This window comes from Heloderma suspectum, chromosome Z (genome assembly GCF_057233095.1).
Source record: "Heloderma suspectum isolate Gila_16-S chromosome Z, 16-S_ref, whole genome shotgun sequence".
NCBI classification, from domain to species: Eukaryota; Metazoa; Chordata; class Lepidosauria; order Squamata; family Helodermatidae; genus Heloderma; species Heloderma suspectum.
In genome coordinates, this window is record NC_139476.1 from 19,178,450 (window position 1) to 19,200,012 (window position 21,563).

Consider the following 21,563-nt stretch of genomic DNA (forward strand, 5'->3'; position numbering starts at 1 on the left):
CGCTCCGCTTTCTGCCATTAGGGTGGTATCGCCTGCGTACCTGAGGTGGTGGAGAATTCTGCCGGCAATCTGAATTCCGACCTGTGATTCATCCAACCCGGCGTTCCTCATGATGTACTCTGCATATAAGTTAAATAAGCAGGGTGACAACATGCAGCCTTGTCGTCCTCCTTTGGGGCACACAGCAACTATGCTGGGGAGAACCCGACTTGAGGAAAAGAATCGGACTGTAAGCCATCTCAGGAAATCCAGGTTTCCCCTGATAAGCTCTGGGGTGCTGCTGGATGGCCACAACATCATGTATCCCTAACAACCTCCAAACGGAGCCAGCTCGGAGTGGATCACTGGCGGAGACACCCCCCTGGGAAGAAGGAAAAAGGCCAGTGAGAAGGCAGGAAAGTTTAAGGGAGTCAGTGGATCAAAAAGCAAGTAAATCATACAATCATAGAATAGTAGGGTTGGAAGGGGCCTGCAAGGCCATCGAGTCCAACCCCCTGCTCAATGCAGGAAGCCAAGTCAGAGCATCCCTGACAGATGGCTGTCCAGCCTCGTCTTGAGCGCCTCCAGTGTGGGAGAGCCCACCACCTCCCTGGGTCATTGGGTCCATGGTCGTATTGCTCCAACAAGGAGGACGTTTTTCCTGATGTTCAGCCGGAATCTGGCTTCCTGTCACTTGAGCCCATTCTTCCATGTCCCTCATGGAGACACCCCCATGGCCTTATAGCAAGTCTATCTAGTTCTGGATTCCATCCTCTGACTACCAGGGCTTTAGACAAAAGTCTCTCCCGACGTTAGCTGGAGATGCTGATGACGAACGCAGGAGCCTTCTGCAGGCAGAGCGGTTGCTCCGTGATGGAGCTGCGGCCCCCTAAAGATACATCAAGACTCTACTCATCCTCGTCCTTATTTATTCCATGAATTAAACTTTGGAGTCCCTGAAGAACTGAGGGCAACTTATATGAGAAAATCAAATATCATAAAACCAAGGGGAAAGCACACTGAGCGTTTGAAGGGAAGAAACAATCATTTCCAACGCCGTTGCTATAACAAGAGACAAATCCGAAGCAGCTAAAACATGAAACAGGGTGATTGCAAAGCATAGCATTCATTATATCCTTCGCATTAAAACAAGCTGCAGTTTGTGATGCTTGGAGGGAGCGATCCCATGGCCCCTAGACAGAGTCTGGGCTGGGGGGCATAGGATATTTTAGATTCCTGTCCAGCCTTGGTCCCAGGAATCCGAGCTCCCTCCCCCTCGCAGCTGGTGCAAGAGAGAACTGCACCGGCTGCATCTCCGAGGCGGCAAAAGTGGCCTTGGAGGGAAGTCCATCCGTTGGACTCGATGGCCTTGTAGGCCCCTTCCAACCTTACTATTCTATGATTCTGTGGTTCTATGATCCTATGACGATAAAGGGTGCGTTCCCATGGGCGGGGAGGGGACCGGAGAGGCCAGCTTATGCCATGTCCTCCCTCCCCTTCCCTGCAACACCTCCACTGGAAAGGGGGGGAAAGCTCATCTAGCGTAAATGCAGAGCAGGAGGCATGGCAGAGGCAAGCATCGCCTCTGCTGAACCCACCACTTTGCACTGGATGCCCATAAGCCTCTGAGTTCAGAGGCTTACGAGGATCGAGGATGGATCCCATAGGACTGTGCCATTAAAAGGAAACTTAAAAAAGCACCTTCCTTGCTGCCAAAAAGTCAGTATGGTATGTGCCAGGAGGACTGAACTGGGGAGGATATCACACAGTTTGGGGGCCACTGGAGAAAAGGCACTCTCCTCACCTGCCCATTCCTGTGGCTAAGTTTGTAAAGAAATTTAGGAGGCTTTGACTGGGACCTCAACAGCCTCATGATGGACCGAACACGACAACACCCTTTGTTCAAAGCGCACCGGGCTTTTTCACCACTTCCTTGTCCTTTGGGGACTGAGAAACTATATTTGGAAAGATGGCTGTGATGCCTCTAGCGTTTCTGCGTGTGGAAGGACAAGCGGGTTTCATCGTGAGAGGAAGATGTCAGGGTCGAACTAGGCCTGATCTTCAACAGCATTCCTTCCACGTTGGAACCATGGATAGGAGGGGGACCAAGTAAGTTTGGGACCGCACTGTGCAAGAAGGGGCATGGCTCTTTTCTCATGCTCCAGAGGCCCTGATGAAGCCATCCCCCCCAAACTGCTGTTTGCACCAGAAGGGAAGCTCTCACTGGCGCCAACAGGAGCTTCTGACTTGGATTCCTGCATTGAGCAGGGGGTTGGACTCGATTGCCTTGTAGGCCCCTTCCAACCCTACTATTCTATGATTCTATGATTCCATTGCATGGCAAAGAAAAGCCATGGGGGCCCCAATTGGGACAAGACATAGGATGAAGAGGTCACCCTCCCCTCTGCCATGGCCCAGATCTATTCACACCATGGTTGCTATTTATTTGCGATAATATCAACACACAACTTCTAGATGTGTGACCGTCCCCTGTACTTTGAACCTTGAAACAAAAGTTGTTTGACCGGAGAATTCTCCATCAGCTCAGGGGGTCGGTGATAGAAAGAGGAGCATGGATTTGAGAAAGTCCCCATCCAAATAATGCCAAATTGTTCATGAATTCAGGATTATCGAGGTACTTCATGTAACACAAAACAGAAGAAGGGGCCTGTCCACAGGCTGACAATAAATACTGTCAAACTGTACAATTTATCAGTGACTATACTGCTTCTTTCATCCAAAATCTGTGACTAATGACTACTTTCTAACAACTTTCAATACACACATGAGAACCGTTTGCCAGATGTCACAGTCTGGATTTTTAGAACTGCTCTGCCAAAATAGCTGCACCAGACAAAAAAGAAACAAAGAGAAAGAATGGATTGGACCGGGTACTTTTATTTTCAAAGAAAACAAACAAGATCACATTAACTTCTCTACTGATAAATGTGATGGGGAAATGTGATGGATTGGCTGGGAAAATAATGAGCAGGGGGTTTTCTAAAGGGTACCACTCACAGATTATTTGTTCCTTCTGAGATGATCTCTGCAATTGAGATCAGGCCTCAGGAGGAGAATGTAACATTTGGGGAGAAAGATGAAACCCAGGAGACCTGCCCCAGAGGCCAAGATGGAGAAGACCTCCACAGCCACCATGGACTTCCCCTTGGTACCTAAGTAGGTTGGCACAAAGGAGACCCAAACGCTGCAAAACACTAACATGCTGAAGGTGATAAACTTGGCTTCATTGAAGCTGTCAGGCAACTTCCTTGCTAGGAAAGCCACCGTGAAGCTGATGAGAGCCAGAAAACCCAGGTAGCCCAGGACAGTGTAAAACATGGTGACCGAGCCTTCATTACATCCCACTATGATTTCTCCATCCAGGGAATGGAAGTCCAAGTTTGGGAATGGGGGAGAAGTCACCAGCCAGACAGCACAGATCACAGCTTGGATGAGTGGACAGGCCAGGACAATGGCGTTTGTCAGTTGTGCCCTCAAGAGTTTTCTAGCCACGTTTCCTGGCTTGGTGGCCATGAAGGCCAGAACCACGGTGACCGTTTTGGCCAAAATGGAAGACACAGCGGCAGAGAAGGTGATGCTGAAAGCAGCTTGTCGGAGAAGACAGGTGGACTTTGTGGGCTGACCGATGAACAGGAAGGAGCAGAGGAAGCAGAGCAGGAGGGAGATGAGGAGGACGTAGGTGAGGGCTCTGTTGTTGGCTTTGACGATGGGCGTGTCACGGTGTTGAATGAAAGTGGCCAGTACTAGAGATGCGATCAGACAGAGGAAAAGTGTCAGAGATGCCAAAATGGACCCCAGTGTCTCCTGATGAGAAAGGAAGTGGATCTTCTTGGGAATGCACTGGTCTTGGTTCCTGTTTGGGTGCTGATCAGCTGGACATGAGGCACAGAGATCTGCATCTGGAACACACAAGCGTTACTGAAGTATCTCAAAGATGACACAGGTTATGTTTTTCTGGAAGCCAGTTCATGCCACGATGAATGAGCAAGTAAGTGCAGACCTATCATTTTCTTCGGAATATTGACTCCCCTCATATCTGCCCTCAGGACAGGCGTTGGGAGAAAGGCTGGGGGGCAAGGTGCAAAAAGCAGCCATCACAGAAAGCCATCTATCCGGGACTGGAGAGGGGTGTTACGCCACATGCTTGTTACAAGGGCAATTCATCGCCTCCTGAAGTCCCTCACACCTGCCGCAGACGTCCTTTTTGTGGTGGCCAGTTCAGCCCCCCAAGAAAGCAATGGATTTATCCATTCTGCAGCTTCTGCTCCCCAGAGGACAGCCGTCCTTCGGCCGCCTTCTCGCCCAGCTTCAGTAGCTTGTTTCTTAAGAAGGCAGCCAGAAAAGGGGCAGCCCGCTTCAAAAACAAGCCGACGGGACGGTCCCCTTTGCCAGTCCCTTCTGCAAGGGGGGAATAGGCTAGGTTTTTACCCTGGGAAATGGACCGATATCGCCAGTGCTCTCTGAATGGGCACATAAAGAAATATCAGCCTTTTTTCAGGTTATAAACTCGCACACGCCCCGGATAAGTGCTGGTGCAGAGGCTGAGGGGCAGGTTATAGAAGACCGTGCAGGAAAAGGGGCAATCGGTTTGGGACTGGGGTACTGTACCCTGATGGTTCTCCTGAATGCGGCATACAACATCAAACATCCCTTCAGAAGACATCTACACACATCCTTCACAAAAATCCAGGTGGTTCTATTGATACAAAGGGACACAAAGTCTTACTAGACGCTTCTCATGGGAACGTCGGAAGAGCCCTGCTGGATCCGAGATCTATTCTAGTACATTTCTAATTTATTAATTTCTTATTTATTCTCATTATTTATGCTCCGCTTTTCAGAAGACAAACGCTCCCCAGGCATTTCAGACTTTCCGTGCTGTTGTTTTAAAGCCGTCATTGTATTTTAAATCTCTACAGCGCTGCTAGGTTTGGAGGGGGCACGTAGTTTTAAGCGCTGACATTTCGCACGCAGTTTTAAGCGCTGGCATTCCATCTTGTATTTGACGGTGCTTTTTGTGGCTCAGTCATCGTGATCTGCCCACAGAGCGTCGGCTGCTGGGTGATTTGGAAATGTAATAAATAAATATACATTTAAAACAACGCCTGTGGATACTCTGCAAGCAAGTTCAGCTGCACAGATTTGCAAAGCAACACTGAAATTCATCCACTGAGAAAACTCCAGTCATTGCCCCTAATTCAAGATCTGCACCATGTCCTGTCCTGTCCTTGCCCCAGTATCTTCAGCACTTAAATAAGGCTCATGAAGTTTCCACTACCTGTCCGGTTAGAAAAGGTCCCTTCTGGACAACGGACACATTCATAGCAACAGAGCGGCTTCCCCTCTGGAACTTTCTTCTGGTGCCCCGGAGAGCACTCCTCCACACACCTCGCCGAGGGCGACATCTGAAAGGGAAGGGGGGAATAGTCGAGGTTTCCCACATGACAGACATGGAAGAAAACAGGACTTGGAGGTAGTCAGTGGACTTTCCCATTGTATAGTGTATAGGTTCACCCGTTTGGAGGGCCAAATCTCTTCTGGAGATCTGCAAATATAATCATAGAGGCTCATAGAATCATAGAATAGTAGGGTTGGAAGGGGCCTATAAGACCATCAAGTCGAACCCCTTGCTCAGTGCAGGAATCCAAGTCAGAGCATCCCCGACAGGGGGATGTCCAGCCTCGTCCTGAACGCCTCCAGTGTGGGAGAGCCCACCGCCTCCCCAGGTAATGGGTTCCACAGTCGTATTGCTCTAACAGTCAGGAGGTTTTCCTGATGTTCAGCCAAAACAGCATGGGCCTTTTTTGCAGCCACATCACATTGTTCATATATGACGTATGGTTGTTCAGTCATTCAGTCGTGTCCTACTCTTTGTGACCCCATAGACCTTAGCACGCCAGGCCTTCCTGTCCTCCGCTCTCTCCCGGAGTATATAATGTATACGATGACACAAATAGGCATATTGGACACGGCCTTATTTATTATTTATTTATTGTTTATTATTAAATGTATTACTCGCCCATCTGGCTGGTCACCCAGCCACTCTTACAGCAAGTCCATCAAGTTCAGGCTTGCCTCTGACCAGCAGTGGATTCCAGGGTTTTGGACAAGAACCATTAACAATCTCAGATCCGCAGATGACACCACTTTGATGGCTGAGAGCAAGGAGGAGCTGAGGAACCTCATGACGACGGTGACAGAAGAAAGTGCAAAAGCTGGGTTGCAGTTCAACCTCAAAAAAGCCAAGGTTACGGCAACCAGCTTGACTGAGAACTGGCAAATAGAGGGAGAAAACGTGGAGGCAGTGACAGACGTTGTCTTTCAGACGCTGCGGACGCTGAGTGCAGCCAGGAAATCAGAAGGCGTTTACTGCTTGGGAGGAGAGCAATGACGGATCTTGATGAAATAGTGAAGAGCAGGGACATCACGCTGACAACAACGGTCCGCATAGTTCAAGCAGCGGTATTCCCCATGGTAACCGATGGCTGAGAGAACTGGACCATAAGGAAGGCTGAGCGAAGGAAGATCGATGCTTTTGAGCTGTGGTGCTGGAGGAAAATTCTGAGCATGCCTTGGACTGTGAGAAGATCAAACCAGTCCGTACTGCAGGAAATCAAGCTGGACTGCTCACTTGAGGGAATGATCTTAAAGGCAGAACTGAAGGACTTTGGCCACATAGTGAGAAGACAGGACACCCTGGAGAAGATGCTGATGCTAGGGAAGGCGGAAGGCCGAAGGAAGAGGGGCCGACCAAGTTCAAGGTGGATGGATGATGTTCTGGAGGTGACGGACTCGACCTTGGGGAGCTGGGGGTGGCGACAGCCGACAGGAAGCTCTGGGGTGGGCTGGTCCATGAAGTCATGAGGAGTCGGAAGCGACTGACCGAATAAACAAAAAGCTGTCCCAATGTCAGCTAGAGAGGCTGCAGATGGACCCGGGACCTTCGGCATGCAACACAGGTGCTCCATCACGGAGTCATGGCCCCATAAAGGGAAAACAAGGTTGCAGCCCTCCCCTTAATTTATTCATTTAATTAAATGTCTGTGTCTCTGACGCTCTCGGCGCAACATATATGAGGAAATCAAACGCAATGCAACCAATGATAAAAGACATCAAACGTTTCAAGAGCGGAAGCCATAATTTAAAATACTTTGAAAAGAAGAGACAGATCCCAAGCAGCTAAAACATGAAAAGTGCTATTTTTAAGCATAGCCTGAAGCGTTAGGGACAGTGCGGGCACCTGTTTTGGTCCTGGAGTCCCTGCACCCCTGAGCCATTCCTGCTGAGCCCTGCCCCTGCTCAACTCCCTGCCCCCTCTTGCCAACCTACCCATTTACACCTGTAATCTTGCATGTATGGGCATTGAGCAGGGGGTTGGACTCTGTGTTCTTGTAGGCCCCTTCCAACCCTACTATTCTATGATTCTATAGGGATACTTTGACTTGGCTTCCTGCATAGAGCAGTGGGTTGGATTCGATGGTCTTACAGGCCCCTTCCAACCCTACTATTCTATGATTCTATAGGGATGCTCTGACTTGGCTTCCTGCATAGAGCAGTGGGTTGGACTCAGTGATCTTACAGGCCCCTTCCAACTCTAGTATTCTATGATTCCATAGGGATGCTCTGACTTGGTTTCCTGCATAGAGCAGTGGGTTGGACTCGATGGTCTTACAGGCTCCTTCCAAGCCTGCTATTCTATGAATTCACAGCTGCACTTTGCGTATAAGTCCATGTGCACATTCTTGCGATCGCCATGGGTTTTTTGCAACATGGCAATCGTGGTGCAGGCAGAGGGATCCTGAGTAGAATCACAGAATCATAGAATAGTAGGGTTGGAAGGGGCCGACAAGGCCATTGAGTACAACCCCCTGCTCAGTGCAGGAATCCAAGTCAGAGCATCCCTGACAGATGGCTGTCCAGCCTCGTCTTGAACGCCTCCAGTGTGGGAGAGCCCACCACCTCCCTAGGTCATTGGTTCCATTGTCGTATTGCTCTAACAGTCAGGACTTTTTTCCTGATGTTCAGCCGGAATCTGGCTTCCTGTCACTTGAGCCCATTATTCCGTGTCCTGCACTCTGGGATGATCGAGACGAGATCCTGGACTTCCTCTCTGGGACACCCTTTCAAGGACTTGAAGAGTGCTATCCTATCTCCCCCCAGTCTTCTCTTCTCAAGGCCAAACATGCCCAGTTCTTTCAGTCTCTCTTCATAGGGCTTTGTTTCCAGTCCTCTGATCATCTTCGTTGCCCTCCTCTGAACCCTCTCCAGTTTGTCTGCATCCTTCTTCAAGTGTGGTGCCCACCACTGGACACAGTACAGTTGTGTCCACACTTGAATAAGTGTGGGCAGCTTGGCAAGGGGCATGGGGCTCAAGCATGGGTCCAAGGGTGCACAAGCAGAGGCAGGGGCTCAGTGGGGCCCTGGAGAACACAGACGGGGGCTGCCCGTCTACCCCTAGGAAGTGTATCCTTCAAAATAAAACAAGCAGTGACTTTATATTATTTTAAAAGACCTGGGAAAATCAAAATGACTTTGCTTGGTGCCCAAAGGACAACACAGTAGGCATCAGGAGGACCTAGCTAGAGAGGATATACCACAATCTGGGGGCTACTACAGAGAGGGCCCTGCTCATGAATAGCCACTGACCTATCTCAGTCTGTGAGGGCCCTTGGCGCAGGGCCTCAGGTGATGATCTCAGAGCACAGGCAGCAACATACGTGAAGAGGAGTTCATTCAGATACTGCGGCCTCATAGAGGGATCTTTCGATTCAGATTTGCGATAGGTCCAACAACCTATTGCAAAACAAGCTGAACAGAGATAATCCACCTGCCAGTAGCATCTCCATCTTATCTGGATTGAGCTAAAGTTGATTGGCCCCCATTCTGTCCATTAAAGCAGTGAGACTGTGGCTTTGAATAAAAGGCCAACGTAATAGGGAAAGGAAGGTAGCACCAGATCTCATCCCAGCCCTACTTGGAGATTCCAGGGACCCGGGATCTTTTGCATGCAAAGCCAGCACTTCACCACAGGGCAGCAGCCCCTCCCTGGCCTCAGTAGGCCCTGGTTCTATCTAGAAGGACATCTAGGCAGAAGTGCAACCTTCTGCAGTTCTCCCATGACCTCGGAACATTCACTTCCACCCCACCTCTGTAGCCCACACGATCCCTTCTGAGCGAATGCTGAAGTCTTGGCCCGGGGGAGCTCCTGGGTCTATCAATCCGACTTCCACAGGATTAAAAGACCCATTTGGGAAGAAGATCCAGTTCAGGATGTCATATCTCCGGCCATTTCCCATGAAAGCGACTTCATCTCCAGCACTGTTGTTAAACCGGACGTTCCTCAAGGAGACAAGCATCTGAAATGAGAGAGATGCTGAGCAAACAGGGTTGTGACCGTGAGTAGGGTCTGGTGTCTTCTACTGTACTGTGAAGGTTATCAAGGAAGGAGATGGTTTTCATCTGTTCTCCATCGTTTAATTCAGGGGTGGGCAACATTTGGACAAGGAGCCATATGCAGCCCCTGAACACCCACCAAATTCAGTAAAGAAATATATTCTTTTCAAAAAGAAAAGGTGTCCATAGGGGCTATGAACTGAAAGGGTCAAAATTACCTTGTTTGCCTTGTTTAGACTCCATAGTCACTATAGATACCATGAAATATTTCTTTCCTATTTGTATTTTTCAGCACTTATGGAGGGGTCTGTTCCACCTCCTGGGGGTCCGGTGTCAAAATGATCCCCAGACCTCCCAAAGAACCAGACAAATCTGAGATGCATCTTCTTCGGGCAGTAACCATTCCATGAATCCTCCCCACTGGTTTTCGCGGTGGGGGTGAGCTGGTGTTTACTTGCTACGAGACACTCTGACATCTTTGGGTGGGGGCTGGAGGAGGTCGGCTCATGTCATCAAAGAGCCAGCTGGACTACCAAGAAGTGAAGGGTGATGCAGTCTTTCTGGTTCAGCCCTCCTTAAAAAGATACAAAGCTTCTAGATCAAAGCTACCTTCAGTCCATAAACCAAGGATTCATAGAGAAATTCATATGGTTGGTATGTTAACCCCGCCCGTCTCTCTTCAACACACACACACACACACACACACACACTGGAGGCCTTCAAGACAAGGCTGGACAGCCATCTGTCAGGGATGCTCTGACTTGGATTCCTGCATGGACCAGGGGGTTGGACTCGATGGCCTTGCAGGCCCCTTCCAACCCCACTATTCTATGATTCTATAATTCTATGATTCCATGACTATTATTTAAAATTATTGCTTTAACTCTGCCTTCCTTGCAGTGAAGAGCAAACTCTCCACCGATGACCTCTCCAGTCCAAATTGATTTAAGGCATGATTCTGCAAAGCCAGATTTGGACCAAAAATCTGAAAATCGTTTATTCCAAACTCAACCACAAGCAGACAGCCTTCGGGAACAAAGTCCGAAGTGTCCTCCCAATTTCTTAGTTAAGTCCCCTGACACTTGTCTTCATGTTCCTGTACTCTGCCTCTCTCTCTCTCTCTCTCTCTCTCTCTCTCACACACACACACACACACACACAAGCACCCCTTTTCCACATATCTTGCCATGCAGCAGGAGATGCAACAGCAGCACTTGACCCCCTCACTGTCTCCAAAGTTTAATTTCCAGGCAGCCTGCGAGAAAACCATAGCACCATTGATCATGCCAGTGAGAGAAACTGGGATCATAACAAGTATCTGCAGATCACATTTCAAACCAGAAAAGAAGGAAATGGCAACCCACTCCAGTATTCTTGCCAAGAAAACCCCATGGAACGTATCACAAGGCTAAAAGAGATGACGCCGGAAGATGAGCCCCTCAGGTCGGAAGGTGTCCAATATACTACTGGGGAAGAGCAGAGGGCATTTCCAAGTAGCGCCAGAAAGAGTGAAGCGGCTGGGCCAAACCCGAAAGGACACTCAGCTGTGGATGTGTCTGGTGGTGAAAAGAAAATCCGATGCTGTAAAGAACAATATTGTTTAGGAACCTGGAATGTACGATCAATGAATCAAGGTAAGCTAGAGGTGGTCGAACATGAGATGGCAAGATTGAACATTGACATCTTGGGAATCAGCGAACGAAAATGGACAGGCATGGGAGAATTTAATTCAGGTGACCATCATATCTACTCCTGTGGGCAAGAATCCCTGAGAAGAAATGGAGTAGCACTCATAGTCAACAAAAGGGTGGGAAAAGCAGTCCTGAGGTACAATCTTAAAAACGATAGAATGATCTCAGTACGAATCCAAGGCAAACCATTCAACATCACAGTAATTCAAGTCTATGCCCCAACCACTGATGCCGAAGAAGCTGAGGTTGATCAGTTCTATGAAGACCTACAACACCTTCTAATACTAACACCAAAAAAAGATGTCCTCTTCATCATAGGGGATTGGAATGCTAAAGTAGGAAGTCAAGAAATCACCGGGATAACAGGCAGGCATGGCCTTGGTGTACAAAATGAAGCAGGACAAAAGCTAATAGAGTTTTGCCAAGAGAACACGCTGATCATAGCAAACACTCTTTTCCAACCGCACAAGAGGCGACTCTACACATGGACATCACCAGACGGTCAATATCGAAATCAGATTGATTATGTCCTTTGCAGTCAAAATGGAGATGCTCTATACAGTCAGTAAAAACAAGACCTGGAGCTGACTGTGGCTCAGATCATGAGGTGCTTCTTGCAAAATTTCGGCTTAAATTGAAGAACGTAGGGAAAACCACTAAACCATTCAGATATGACCTCAATCATATCCCTGATGAATATACAGTGGAGGTGAGGAATAGATTTAGGGGATTAGACCTGATAGACAGAGTGCCTGAGGAACTATGGACGGAGGTCCATAACATTGTTCAGGAGGCAGCAACGAAATCCATCCCAAAGAAAAAGAAATGCAAGAAAGCCAAGTGGCTGTCTGATGAGGCTTTACAAGTCACTGAGGTAAGAAGGGAAGCGAAAAGCAAGGGAGAAAGGGGAAGATACATCCAACTGAATGCAGATTTCCAGAGAATAGCAAGGAGAGACAAGAAGGCCTTCTTAAATGAACAATGCAAAGAAATCGAGGAAACCAACAGAATGGGAAAGACTAGAGATCTCTTCAAGAAAATTGGAGAAGTCAAGGGAACGTTTTGTGCAAAGACGGGCGTGATAAAGGACAAAGAAGGCAGGGACCTAACAGAAGCAGATGAGATTAAGAAGAGGTGGCAAGAATACACAGAAGAACTATACAGGAAAGATCTGAATGTCCCTGATAGCCATGATAATGCGGTCACTGAACTTGAGTTGGACCTCCTAGACAGTGAAGTCAAGTGGGCCTTAGGAAGCATTAGTAACAACAAAGCTAGCGGAGATGACAGTCTTCCAGCTGAGCTATTTAAAATCCTAAAAGATGATGCTGTTAAAGTGCTGCATTCAATATGCCAACAAATTTGGAACACTCAGCAATGGCCACAAGACTGGAAAAGGTCAGTTTACATTCCAATTCCAAAGAAAGGCAACGCCAAAGAGTGTTCAAACTACCGCACAATTGCGCTCATTTCACATGCCAGCAAGGTGATGCTCAAAATCCTACAAGCTAGGCTTCAGCAGTATGTGAACCGAGAACTACTGGAAGTACAAGCTGGGTTTCGAAGAGGCAGAGGAACTAGAGATCAAATCGCCAACGTTCGCTGGATCATGGAGAAAGCAAGAGAATTCCCGAAAAACGTCTATTTCTGCTTCATTGACTACGCTAAAGCCTTTGATTGTGTGGATCACAACAAATTGTGGCAAATTCTTAAAGTGATGGGAGTACCAGGCCACCTTACCTGTCTCCTGAGAAACCTGTACCAGGGTCAAGAAGCAACAGTAAGAACCAGACATGGAACAACCGATTGGTTCAAAATTGGGAAAGGAGTACGACAAGGCTGCATATTGTCACCCTGCTTATTTAACTTATACGCAGAGTACATCATGAGAAACGCCGGGTTGGATGAATCAGAGGTCGGAATTAAGATTGCCGGGAGAATTATCAACAACCTCCAATATGCAGATGATACCACCCTAATGGCAGAAAGCGAAGAGGATCTAAAGAGCCTCTTGTTGAGGGTGAAGGAGGAGAGTGCAAAAGCTGGTTTGAAACTCAACATTAAAAAAACTAAGATCATGGCATCTGTCCCCATCACTTCCTGGCATATAGAAGGGGAAGAAATGGAAGCAGTGAGAGATTTTACTTTCTTGGGCTCCAAGATCACCACAGACGGTGACTGTAGCCATGAAATTAAAAGACGCTTGCTCCTTGGGAGGAAAGCTATGGCAAACCTAGACAGCATAGTAAGAAGCAGAGACATCACCTTGCCAACAAAGGTCCATCTAATCAAAGCTATGGTTTTCCTAGTAGTAATGTATGGCTGTGAGAGCTGGACTATAAGGAAGGCTGAGCGCCGAAGAATTGATGCTTTCGAACTGTGGTGCTGGAGAAGACTTTTACGAGTCCCCTGGACTGCAAGGAGGTCAAATCAGTCAATCCTAGAGGAAATCAACCCTGAGTGCTCACTGGAAGGACAGATACTGAAGCTGAAGCTCCAATATTTTGGCCACCTAATGCGAAGAGAAAACTCTCTGCAAAAGACCCTGATGCTGGGAAAGACTGAAGGCAAAAGGAGAAGGGGACGGCAGAGGATGAGATGGCTAGATAGCATCACCGATGCAATGAATATGAACTTGAGCACACTCCGGGAGAGAGCGCAGGACAGGAAGGCCTGGCGTGCTATGGTCCATGGGATCACGAAGAGTCGGACACGACTGAACGACTGAACAACAACAACAAATCTGGATGAGAACATTACCTGCCATGGCTGGACTTTCAGAAGCCACTTGGCTTCCCCTGTCGTTGCACGTCTGGATCCTGAGATGTACATGGCATGTAACGTGTGTCCCACGGAATAGATAGCGTTGTAGATGCTGTAACTGTGACTCGTCATGCTCATTTCGAACCTGGGGCCTGGCAAGTCCTCCAGCTTCTCCTTCCCAGTACAACTCCTCTTTCCCCATTGAGAGGATTGGCCTGATTTCAAAATCTTACAGCCAAATGCCCATTCCCACCAGTCAGGGAGAAAGACGTCTCCTTGTGCTTTTAACGGATCTAAAGCCTGGAGAAAATGCTCGAATCCTGGCACATCCCTTCTGTGGACTCTGAAGTGCAAAGCGCCATGGAAAGGTTGTAGATATTGCCAGCCAAATGGGGATCCCTTCGCAGAAAAGTCAAGGTGGGATGTGACGATCCAAACTTTCCTTAATGAGGCCTTGGCCCTTTGAAGGAAAAATATGAATGTCAGGACTTCTCCGTTCGCAAAGAGAAGAATAACTGAGGACTCGAGCCAAGAACTAGGAGTATGAATAAGTATATCTCCTGGCAGTAAGATCTTGTCATCAGGCTCCAGAATTTTGGTGAAGGACACACAGATGTCCCTCTGCTTGAACAGTGTTGTCAGTGCCTGGATGAAATGTTCACCACCATCATCAGTGTAGGAAACCAGCCCAACCCAGTTCCAGCGGAAATGCAGGAGCAGCTGGACTAAGCCCACATACTGAGGAACTTCATCAGGATCAATCCGGAAGAAGGAAGGAAATGCCCTGTTCTCTCCCTGAATGCTGTTGGAAAAGCCAGAACCGAGCTGCAGGAAGGAATTCCCTGTTAGTCCGTTGCAACAGAATTTACCCTCTGCTTGAACAGTGTTGTCAGTGCCTGGATCAAATGTGTTCCTGAGTTCTGCTGAAGCCCCACGTCTCTTCCCACATGAATGCCCTTACCTGTGGGATCTTGAGTATGCCCAAGATGGAGGCCATCTGCCTTGAGGATTCAGAGTCGAGGCCCCCGATAACAGAGAGCAGTTTAGCCTCCCTGTCACATTTATAATTGGGAACCATTCCTCCCCGTGTGGAGAGCAGAGACAGGGTGCTCACATAGATCCATTTCACAATGTCCCTGGGGTCATAGATGCGGAAGCCGAGCGTGGTGTTGGGGAGGAGAGTTGGGTCCTTATTGAGCTCGTTGGCGGCGAACACCAAGGCCAAGATGTGCTGGTAATAAATAAATTCTATCCTGCAAGGAGAACAACGTTGGGAAGTGTGTGGGGATTCCAGCTGGACTACCAAGAAGTGAAGGGTGATGCAGTCTTTCTGGTTCAGCCCTCCTCAAAAAGATACAAAAGCTTCTAGATCAAAGCTATCTTCAGTCCATAAACTAAGGATTCATAGAGAAATTCATATGGTTGGTGTGTTCTCCCTCCCTCCCTCCCTCCCTCTCTCTCTCTCTCACTCTCTCTCTCTCTCACACACACACACAGTATCACCAGCTGCATTTCAGAAGAGCCCTGATGGATCATAGATCAACGGCCCATCAAGTTCTGCAAATGTATTATGATTTATCTCGTTTATTCATTGACGTCCCACAAATGCACGAGTCGTCATGCAAATCCTTTGAAGGAAGCGGTCAAGTAAAGTGAAAATGCAGTGATAACACTGCAATAAGACTATTATAAGACTATTATAACGAACGACAAATGAACAAATGATTCCCCAGAAGATGTGCCACAGGACAGCTTTACCAGGCTTAACAATCCTTGCACACACAAATCCACTCCTGCTTATCCCCACGCTTTCTTCCTTTCAGCAGTATCATATGGGGTGGGAAGGAGTCATTTGTTGGTGCGATTATTAAACAATGGAGAGTCAGATCCTTGCTGATCTGCTGTAAGTCACCAAGAGAGCAAGCCTCTCTTAGATGAAGACTTTTTTGGTGGCAGCATTTTTTAGTCATTCTCCAGCTCTTAACAGAGAAGCCTCCCACACTGGAGGCCTTCAAGACAAGGCTGGACAGCCACCTGTCAGGGATGCTCTGACTTGGATTCCTGCCTTGAGCAGGGGGTTGGACTCGATGGCCTTGCAGGCCCCTTCCAACCCTACCATTCTACGATTCTATGATTCCATGAAATTATTGTTTTAACTCTGCCTTCCTTGCAGCGAAGAGCCTCAAGAGGTAGATCAGCTGTTCTCCCCGTCAGCAAGGAAGTGGATTTGTGACAGCAAGCTCTCCACCAATGACCTCTCCAGTCCAAATTGATTTAAGGCATGATTCTGCAAAGCCAGATTTGGACCCCAAATCTGAAAACCGTTTATTCTGAACTCAACCACAAGCAGACAACCTTCTGGAACAAAGTCCGAAGTGTCCTCCCAAGTTCTTAGTTAAGTCCCCTGACACTTGTCTTCATGTTCTTGTACTCTGCCTCTCTCACACACACACGCGCACCCTTTTTCCACATATCTTGCCATGCAGCAGGAGATGCAACAGCGGCACTTGACCCCCTCACTGTCTCCAAAGTTGAATTCCCAGGCAGCCTGAAAGAATACCATAGCACCATTGATCATGCCAGTGAGAGAAACTGGGATTCTCCCCTGGCTCAGAATGAAGCCAAAGAAGAACCGTCAAGTCTCTGACTCTTATCATGGGTTGAAGGCGATCATAACAAGTATCTGCAGGTCGCATTTCAAACCAGGAAAGTTCAGGTGTCAGCTGCATAACAGATGCGTATCACTGGACATAGACCTGCCATCCAAGAGCAAAGCAAGCAAGCATCTATCCCAGATCCCTCTTGTGGATCTTCTTACAGAAGAATATGGGAGAATGGTTCTAGGGATAATCTTCTAAAGTCTTGTGCCTTGGTGGGATAACAACTGCCAAGTGGTAAATTGCCACCAACAATGAGGTCTCCCGGTTGGTAGTAATCTTCTTTCACTTCGTAAGTCCTGGTCAAGAGACACTCGCTTCTTGGCATCTTCCAGGTGGCCTGACACAGGGGACAAAATATGAGCAGTAGCCACAGCCAAACCATCAGGGTCAGAGAGCGACTTTCCATTCTCAGTCAGCAACAAAGAGAACCTGAGAGACAGTCAACGATTCAGTCCCCGGCAGGGTGATTAAATCACAGGAATAAATGACCAGACAGAAACACCACCCCAGCCCCATATGAAAGGGCTCAGGGCGCATTTATCTTAAGCATGTTTCCTCCTGGGTTTCTTTGTTATCGATTTGGTGGATGGAAATCCACAGGGGCTTCATCAAAAATTACTGCTATCTTCATAATAACAGGGTAGCGAAACAACCACCGACCCAGATTGCTGGGCTCCCTTTGCACTTTGGAGGGAGGAAAACAGTTCTGCCAGTCCAAGATGGCATCCAGGCCTTGGCCAGCATTCACTAGTCCAGGCCTTGGCCAACCTTCACTGGACTAGACTGATGGCTGGGAAAGGGAGGAGGTGGCATCTGGTTATAGCAGTTCAGAGCCAGGTATGTAGACATTGCCTGGTCTGTCTGCAGTGAAAAAAAATCCTGCAGTGGCAGAGGACCTATCGGGATGGTCCACTCCAAAGACCTATGGAATCCAGGGATTTCTGAAAGTTTTGGGGAGCTAGCACTGCAGCCCAAATTGGATCCTGCAGAAGGTTCCCTGAGGGAACCCTCAGACCTAGGATGACATGTTCCCTTAACCCTGTCTCAGATGACCCAGGCTTCTTGGCCATCCCTCAGAATGGAGATCACAATTTTTGTTCTAGCATTCCCCAACCTGTGCGCTCCAGAGGTTTTGGACTGGAACTCCCATCATTCCTAACCAGTTTGGCCATTGGTTTTGGTGGCTAGGGACTATGGAACTTGCAGCCCAACAGTTCTGGAAGACACCAGGTGGGGGAAGACAGGTCTACACCATAGAATCATAGAATCATAGAATAGTAGGGTTGGAAGGGGTCTCCAAGGCCATCGAGTCCAACCCCCTGCTCAGTGCAGGAATCCAAGTCAGAGCATCCACGACAGATGGCTAAGGTAAGCACAAGAACCCCCAACCCAACCCATGAGTAATTCTCCAAAATTTCTTCTCCTTTGAATTGCTTTTGGAAATCATAGAATCATAGAACCCCAAACCCGACCCATGAGTAATTCTTCAAAATTTCTTCTCCTTTGAATTGCTTTTGGAAATCATAGAATAGTAGGGTTGGAAGGGGCCTACAAGGCCATCAGTTTCTTTTCTATCAAATTGAATGAGAAGGGTCAGAAAAACGTGGGATCATTTTTTGGCACAGCAGTCATTCAAACACATAACTCCGATGTGCCTCCATTTGCCCTCCCCCCAATTCACTCTGATATCAACCTCTGGTGATCATAGGATCATAGAAGAGTAGGGTTGGGAGGGGCCTACAAGACCATCAAGTCCAACTCCCTGCTCAGTGCAGGCATCCAAGTCAGAGCATCGCTGACAGATGGCTGCCCAGCCTCATCTTGAAGGCCTCCAGTGTGAGAGATCCCACCACCTCCCTGAGGAACTGGTTCCATGGTCGTATTGCTCTAACAGTCAGGACATTTTTCCTGATGTTCAGCTGGAATCTGGCTTCCTGTCACTTGAGCCCATTCTTCCATGTCCTGCACTCTGGGATGAGTGGGAAGAGATCCTGGCCTTCCTCTCTGGGACAACCTCCCTGAAGAGCGCTATCATATCTCCCCTCAGTCTTCTCTTCTCCAGGCTAAACATGCCCAGTTCTTTCAGTCTCTCCTCATAGGGCTTTGTTTCCAGTCCCCTGACCATCTTCTCTGCCCTCCTCTGAACCCTCTCCAGCTTGTCTGCATCCTTCTTCAAGTGTGGTGCCCAGAACTGGACACAGTACTCCAGATGAGACCTATCCAGTCCTGAGTAGAGGGGAACTAGTACTTCCCGGGATTTGGAAGTGATGCTTCTATGAATTCTATGATGCTTCTTCTTTTTCCGAGGTGCAGAACTTGGCATTGATCCCTATTAAATGTCATTCCGTTGTTTCCTGCCCAGTGCTCCAGTCTATCGAGAGCACTTTGAATTTTGTTTCTGTCTTCCAAGGTATTAGCTACCCCGGCCAATTTTGTGTCATTGGCAGATTTGACCAGCATTCCCTGATATAGGAGGGAGGACAGAGGAGCTGAGCATGGAGGACAGGTGGGCATGGAATGGCCATAGTTCAGTTGTGGAGCAGACATGCTGCACACAGAAAGTCCCGGGGTCCACCAGCAGCATTTCCAGCTAGGGTTGGGAAAGTCTCTCCTCTGAAACCCTGGAGAGCCACGGCCTGGCAGTGCAGACCAGGGCTAGGCAGGAAATGTGGCAACCTCTGCTGAGGTTCAAGAACCCCCGTACTTTTTATTAATGTTTTAAATAGCAATTTTTCTTCGTGGCATCTGGGATCCTTTCCAAGCCAAATGAAGGCCTCTAGTTCCTGCCACCTTCTTTCCCTCCTCCCAAATAGGAATCGGAGATATTCCTAGGAAAGGAAATTAAGATGGCGGGTAGCCGCAGGCCAATGCTTTCATCTCCGGGGTGCCCCTTTTGTCATGGTGCCCAGGACAGTGTCCCAAATGGCCAAATATACCTACTCCTGCCAAAGGCAATGCTGAGCTCCATGGACCAAGGGTCTCACACAGCAAGGGCAGCCTCCTTCGAAGCTTTTTAATTCCAGAAGGGGCCATTCAGTTAGTGTCACAGTTTCTTTAAGCTGTGGGACTTCTACCTGCGGTCGTATTATGGGTTCCTGTACTTCTCTACAATTAAAGACTTGTTTGGCGTGTTCTTCCCGGCTTTCTCTCATAATTTGGGCCTCCTATTCTTGGGACATCCTGTCAGCTCTGAACACTAATAGATCCCAGAATCTTGCAACTCCTTCCTCTCACATGCTTCTAAGTCTCCCCATAGCTGTATCCAAAATCTGGATATCCTGTTGTGCCTCACCTGTTTCAATTGCTGCCGCCTTGAACGTTGCAGGGCCAAACAAGATCACTTGTTGTATGTCTCTTTTTTTCAGGTGCCTATGGAAATTCACCCTCCCCCTCAGTCTGATTGGCTTTGGGTGTCTTAATGATGCCCCCCCCATTTGGCTATGAGGATGCCCGCAGTTTGAGGAACAGGGTGGGGTGCTGGTGTGGGTCATGTTCCGGTGCCCAGAATGGAGCCCATCAGGCCAGGAAATGTTACGCAGAAAGGGCCTGCACTCACCCCAGCAGCCTTGCCGAGCTCCACGGTCAACACTTCCGGAGAAATGCAGTCGCGATCACAACAATGCGCAGGCATGCGCACACGCAGAAATGCACACGCCACACAGGAGAGCATGCGTGTTTGCGAAAATACGTGTTTTCACGCATGCAGACAGATGCGCGGTGTTGTGCTCGCCATTGGATCTTTTTTAGGAATCCCTCAACGAGGAATACCTGAGGGACCCTGTGGCGACCCCGGCAGCTCCTCATTAGCCCTCCTCCAGTCATCCGGCACCTCACCCATCCTCCATGATTTCTCACAGATTATGGAGCCAGCTGTGATCCTGCATTTTAAGCAGAAGCAGAGAGCCCTGGTCAAGTTGCCAGAGTTTTGCCTGGTGCAGAAATGCTCAAAGGCTCACCTTGCTGCTCCTGATGCAAATGGCTTCCACAGCTGCTCCTCTGGGGATTCGGTGAAGCCTCTCTGCCCTGCAACAATGTAAGGTCTGTCCACCTGGAGAACCATACTCAGCGCATGCTCGCCAATGGCTCCTCCTCAAGTCGGGGGGAGGGATCAAGCGGGGTGCCACAGGGCTCAGCCTGCGCTCTTCGGCATTCCCATTAACAACCTGGAGGACGGGGTGGGGGGGATGCTTGCCAAACACCCCGCAAAGGGTCGCCACGCAGGGGAGAGTGGCAACCGCTTCTCCATCCTCCAACGCTGTGGGACACGAGGCAACAGACGTCACCTCCAGGAAGGCGGCTTTCAGCTGAACTTCAGGACAAACTTCCTACGGATAATCGGAAAAGGTTCTCAAAGTGAATTGCTGCTAGGATGCCCCGCAGGGGACAGGGACTCCTTTCTGGACCTTTAATGGTGCAAATGGCGAAGAAAAGAACCAACGAGGCCTTCAGAAGATGCCGTATCACCTCGCGCACCCCCTCTTCTAGAGTGCTCCCTGCCTGTGCCGTCCTCCCTGTGGTGGGATCCTGAGTCTGTCGACACACCTGCAAACCCGATTCGGAGAGCTCCGGCTTTCTCCAGACAGGCGGAAACCCCGCTGCTGTTTCTCAGCAGCCGTATCTCGTCTCGGATTCCGCTGGCACTCGCCACCTGGGATCGCTGTTAGAGGGGCTGATACCCGCAGCCAGAATAGTGCATGCTTAACTATGGGCAATGGGGGGGGGTGTTGTTGTTCAGTCGTGCCTGACTCTTCGTGACCCCGTGGACCACGGCACGCCAGGCCTTCCTGTCCTGCGCTCTCTCCCGGAGTGCACTCAAGTCCATATTCATTGCATCGGTGATGCTATCCAGCCATCTCATCCTCTGCCGCCCCCTTCTCCATTTGCCTTCAGTCTTTCCCAGCATCAGGGTCTTTCCCAGGGAGTTTTCTCTTCGCAAAATGTGGGTTAGCTCCATATTTACGGGGTGGCAGTGCCAAATGAATAAGTACGCTATCGTGACAAAATGGGATAATTAGGTGGAGGGAAGAGACAAGAGTATAACAGATCCCGCCCCCCA

At 48.8% G+C, this 21,563-nt stretch overlaps 1 protein-coding gene across 1 annotated transcript; it reads right to left on the bottom strand.

Annotated features, from left to right (window-relative positions):
* Nucleotides 1-1,963: 1,963 nt before the first annotated feature.
* On the bottom strand, nt 1,964-20,177 carry LOC146333848 (vomeronasal type-2 receptor 26-like). The gene is made up of 9 exons (XM_084825744.1): nt 20,064-20,177; nt 16,758-16,844; nt 16,307-16,395; nt 14,809-15,100; nt 13,845-14,672; nt 9,147-9,356; nt 5,279-5,405; nt 3,044-3,899; nt 1,964-2,105 (listed from the first exon to the last, which is right to left on the bottom strand). The coding sequence occupies exons 1-9, from the start codon at nt 20,175-20,177 to the stop codon at nt 1,964-1,966; spliced, it is 2,745 nt and encodes a 914-aa protein (XP_084681870.1).
* Between the last annotated feature and the right edge of the window lie 1,386 nt (nt 20,178-21,563).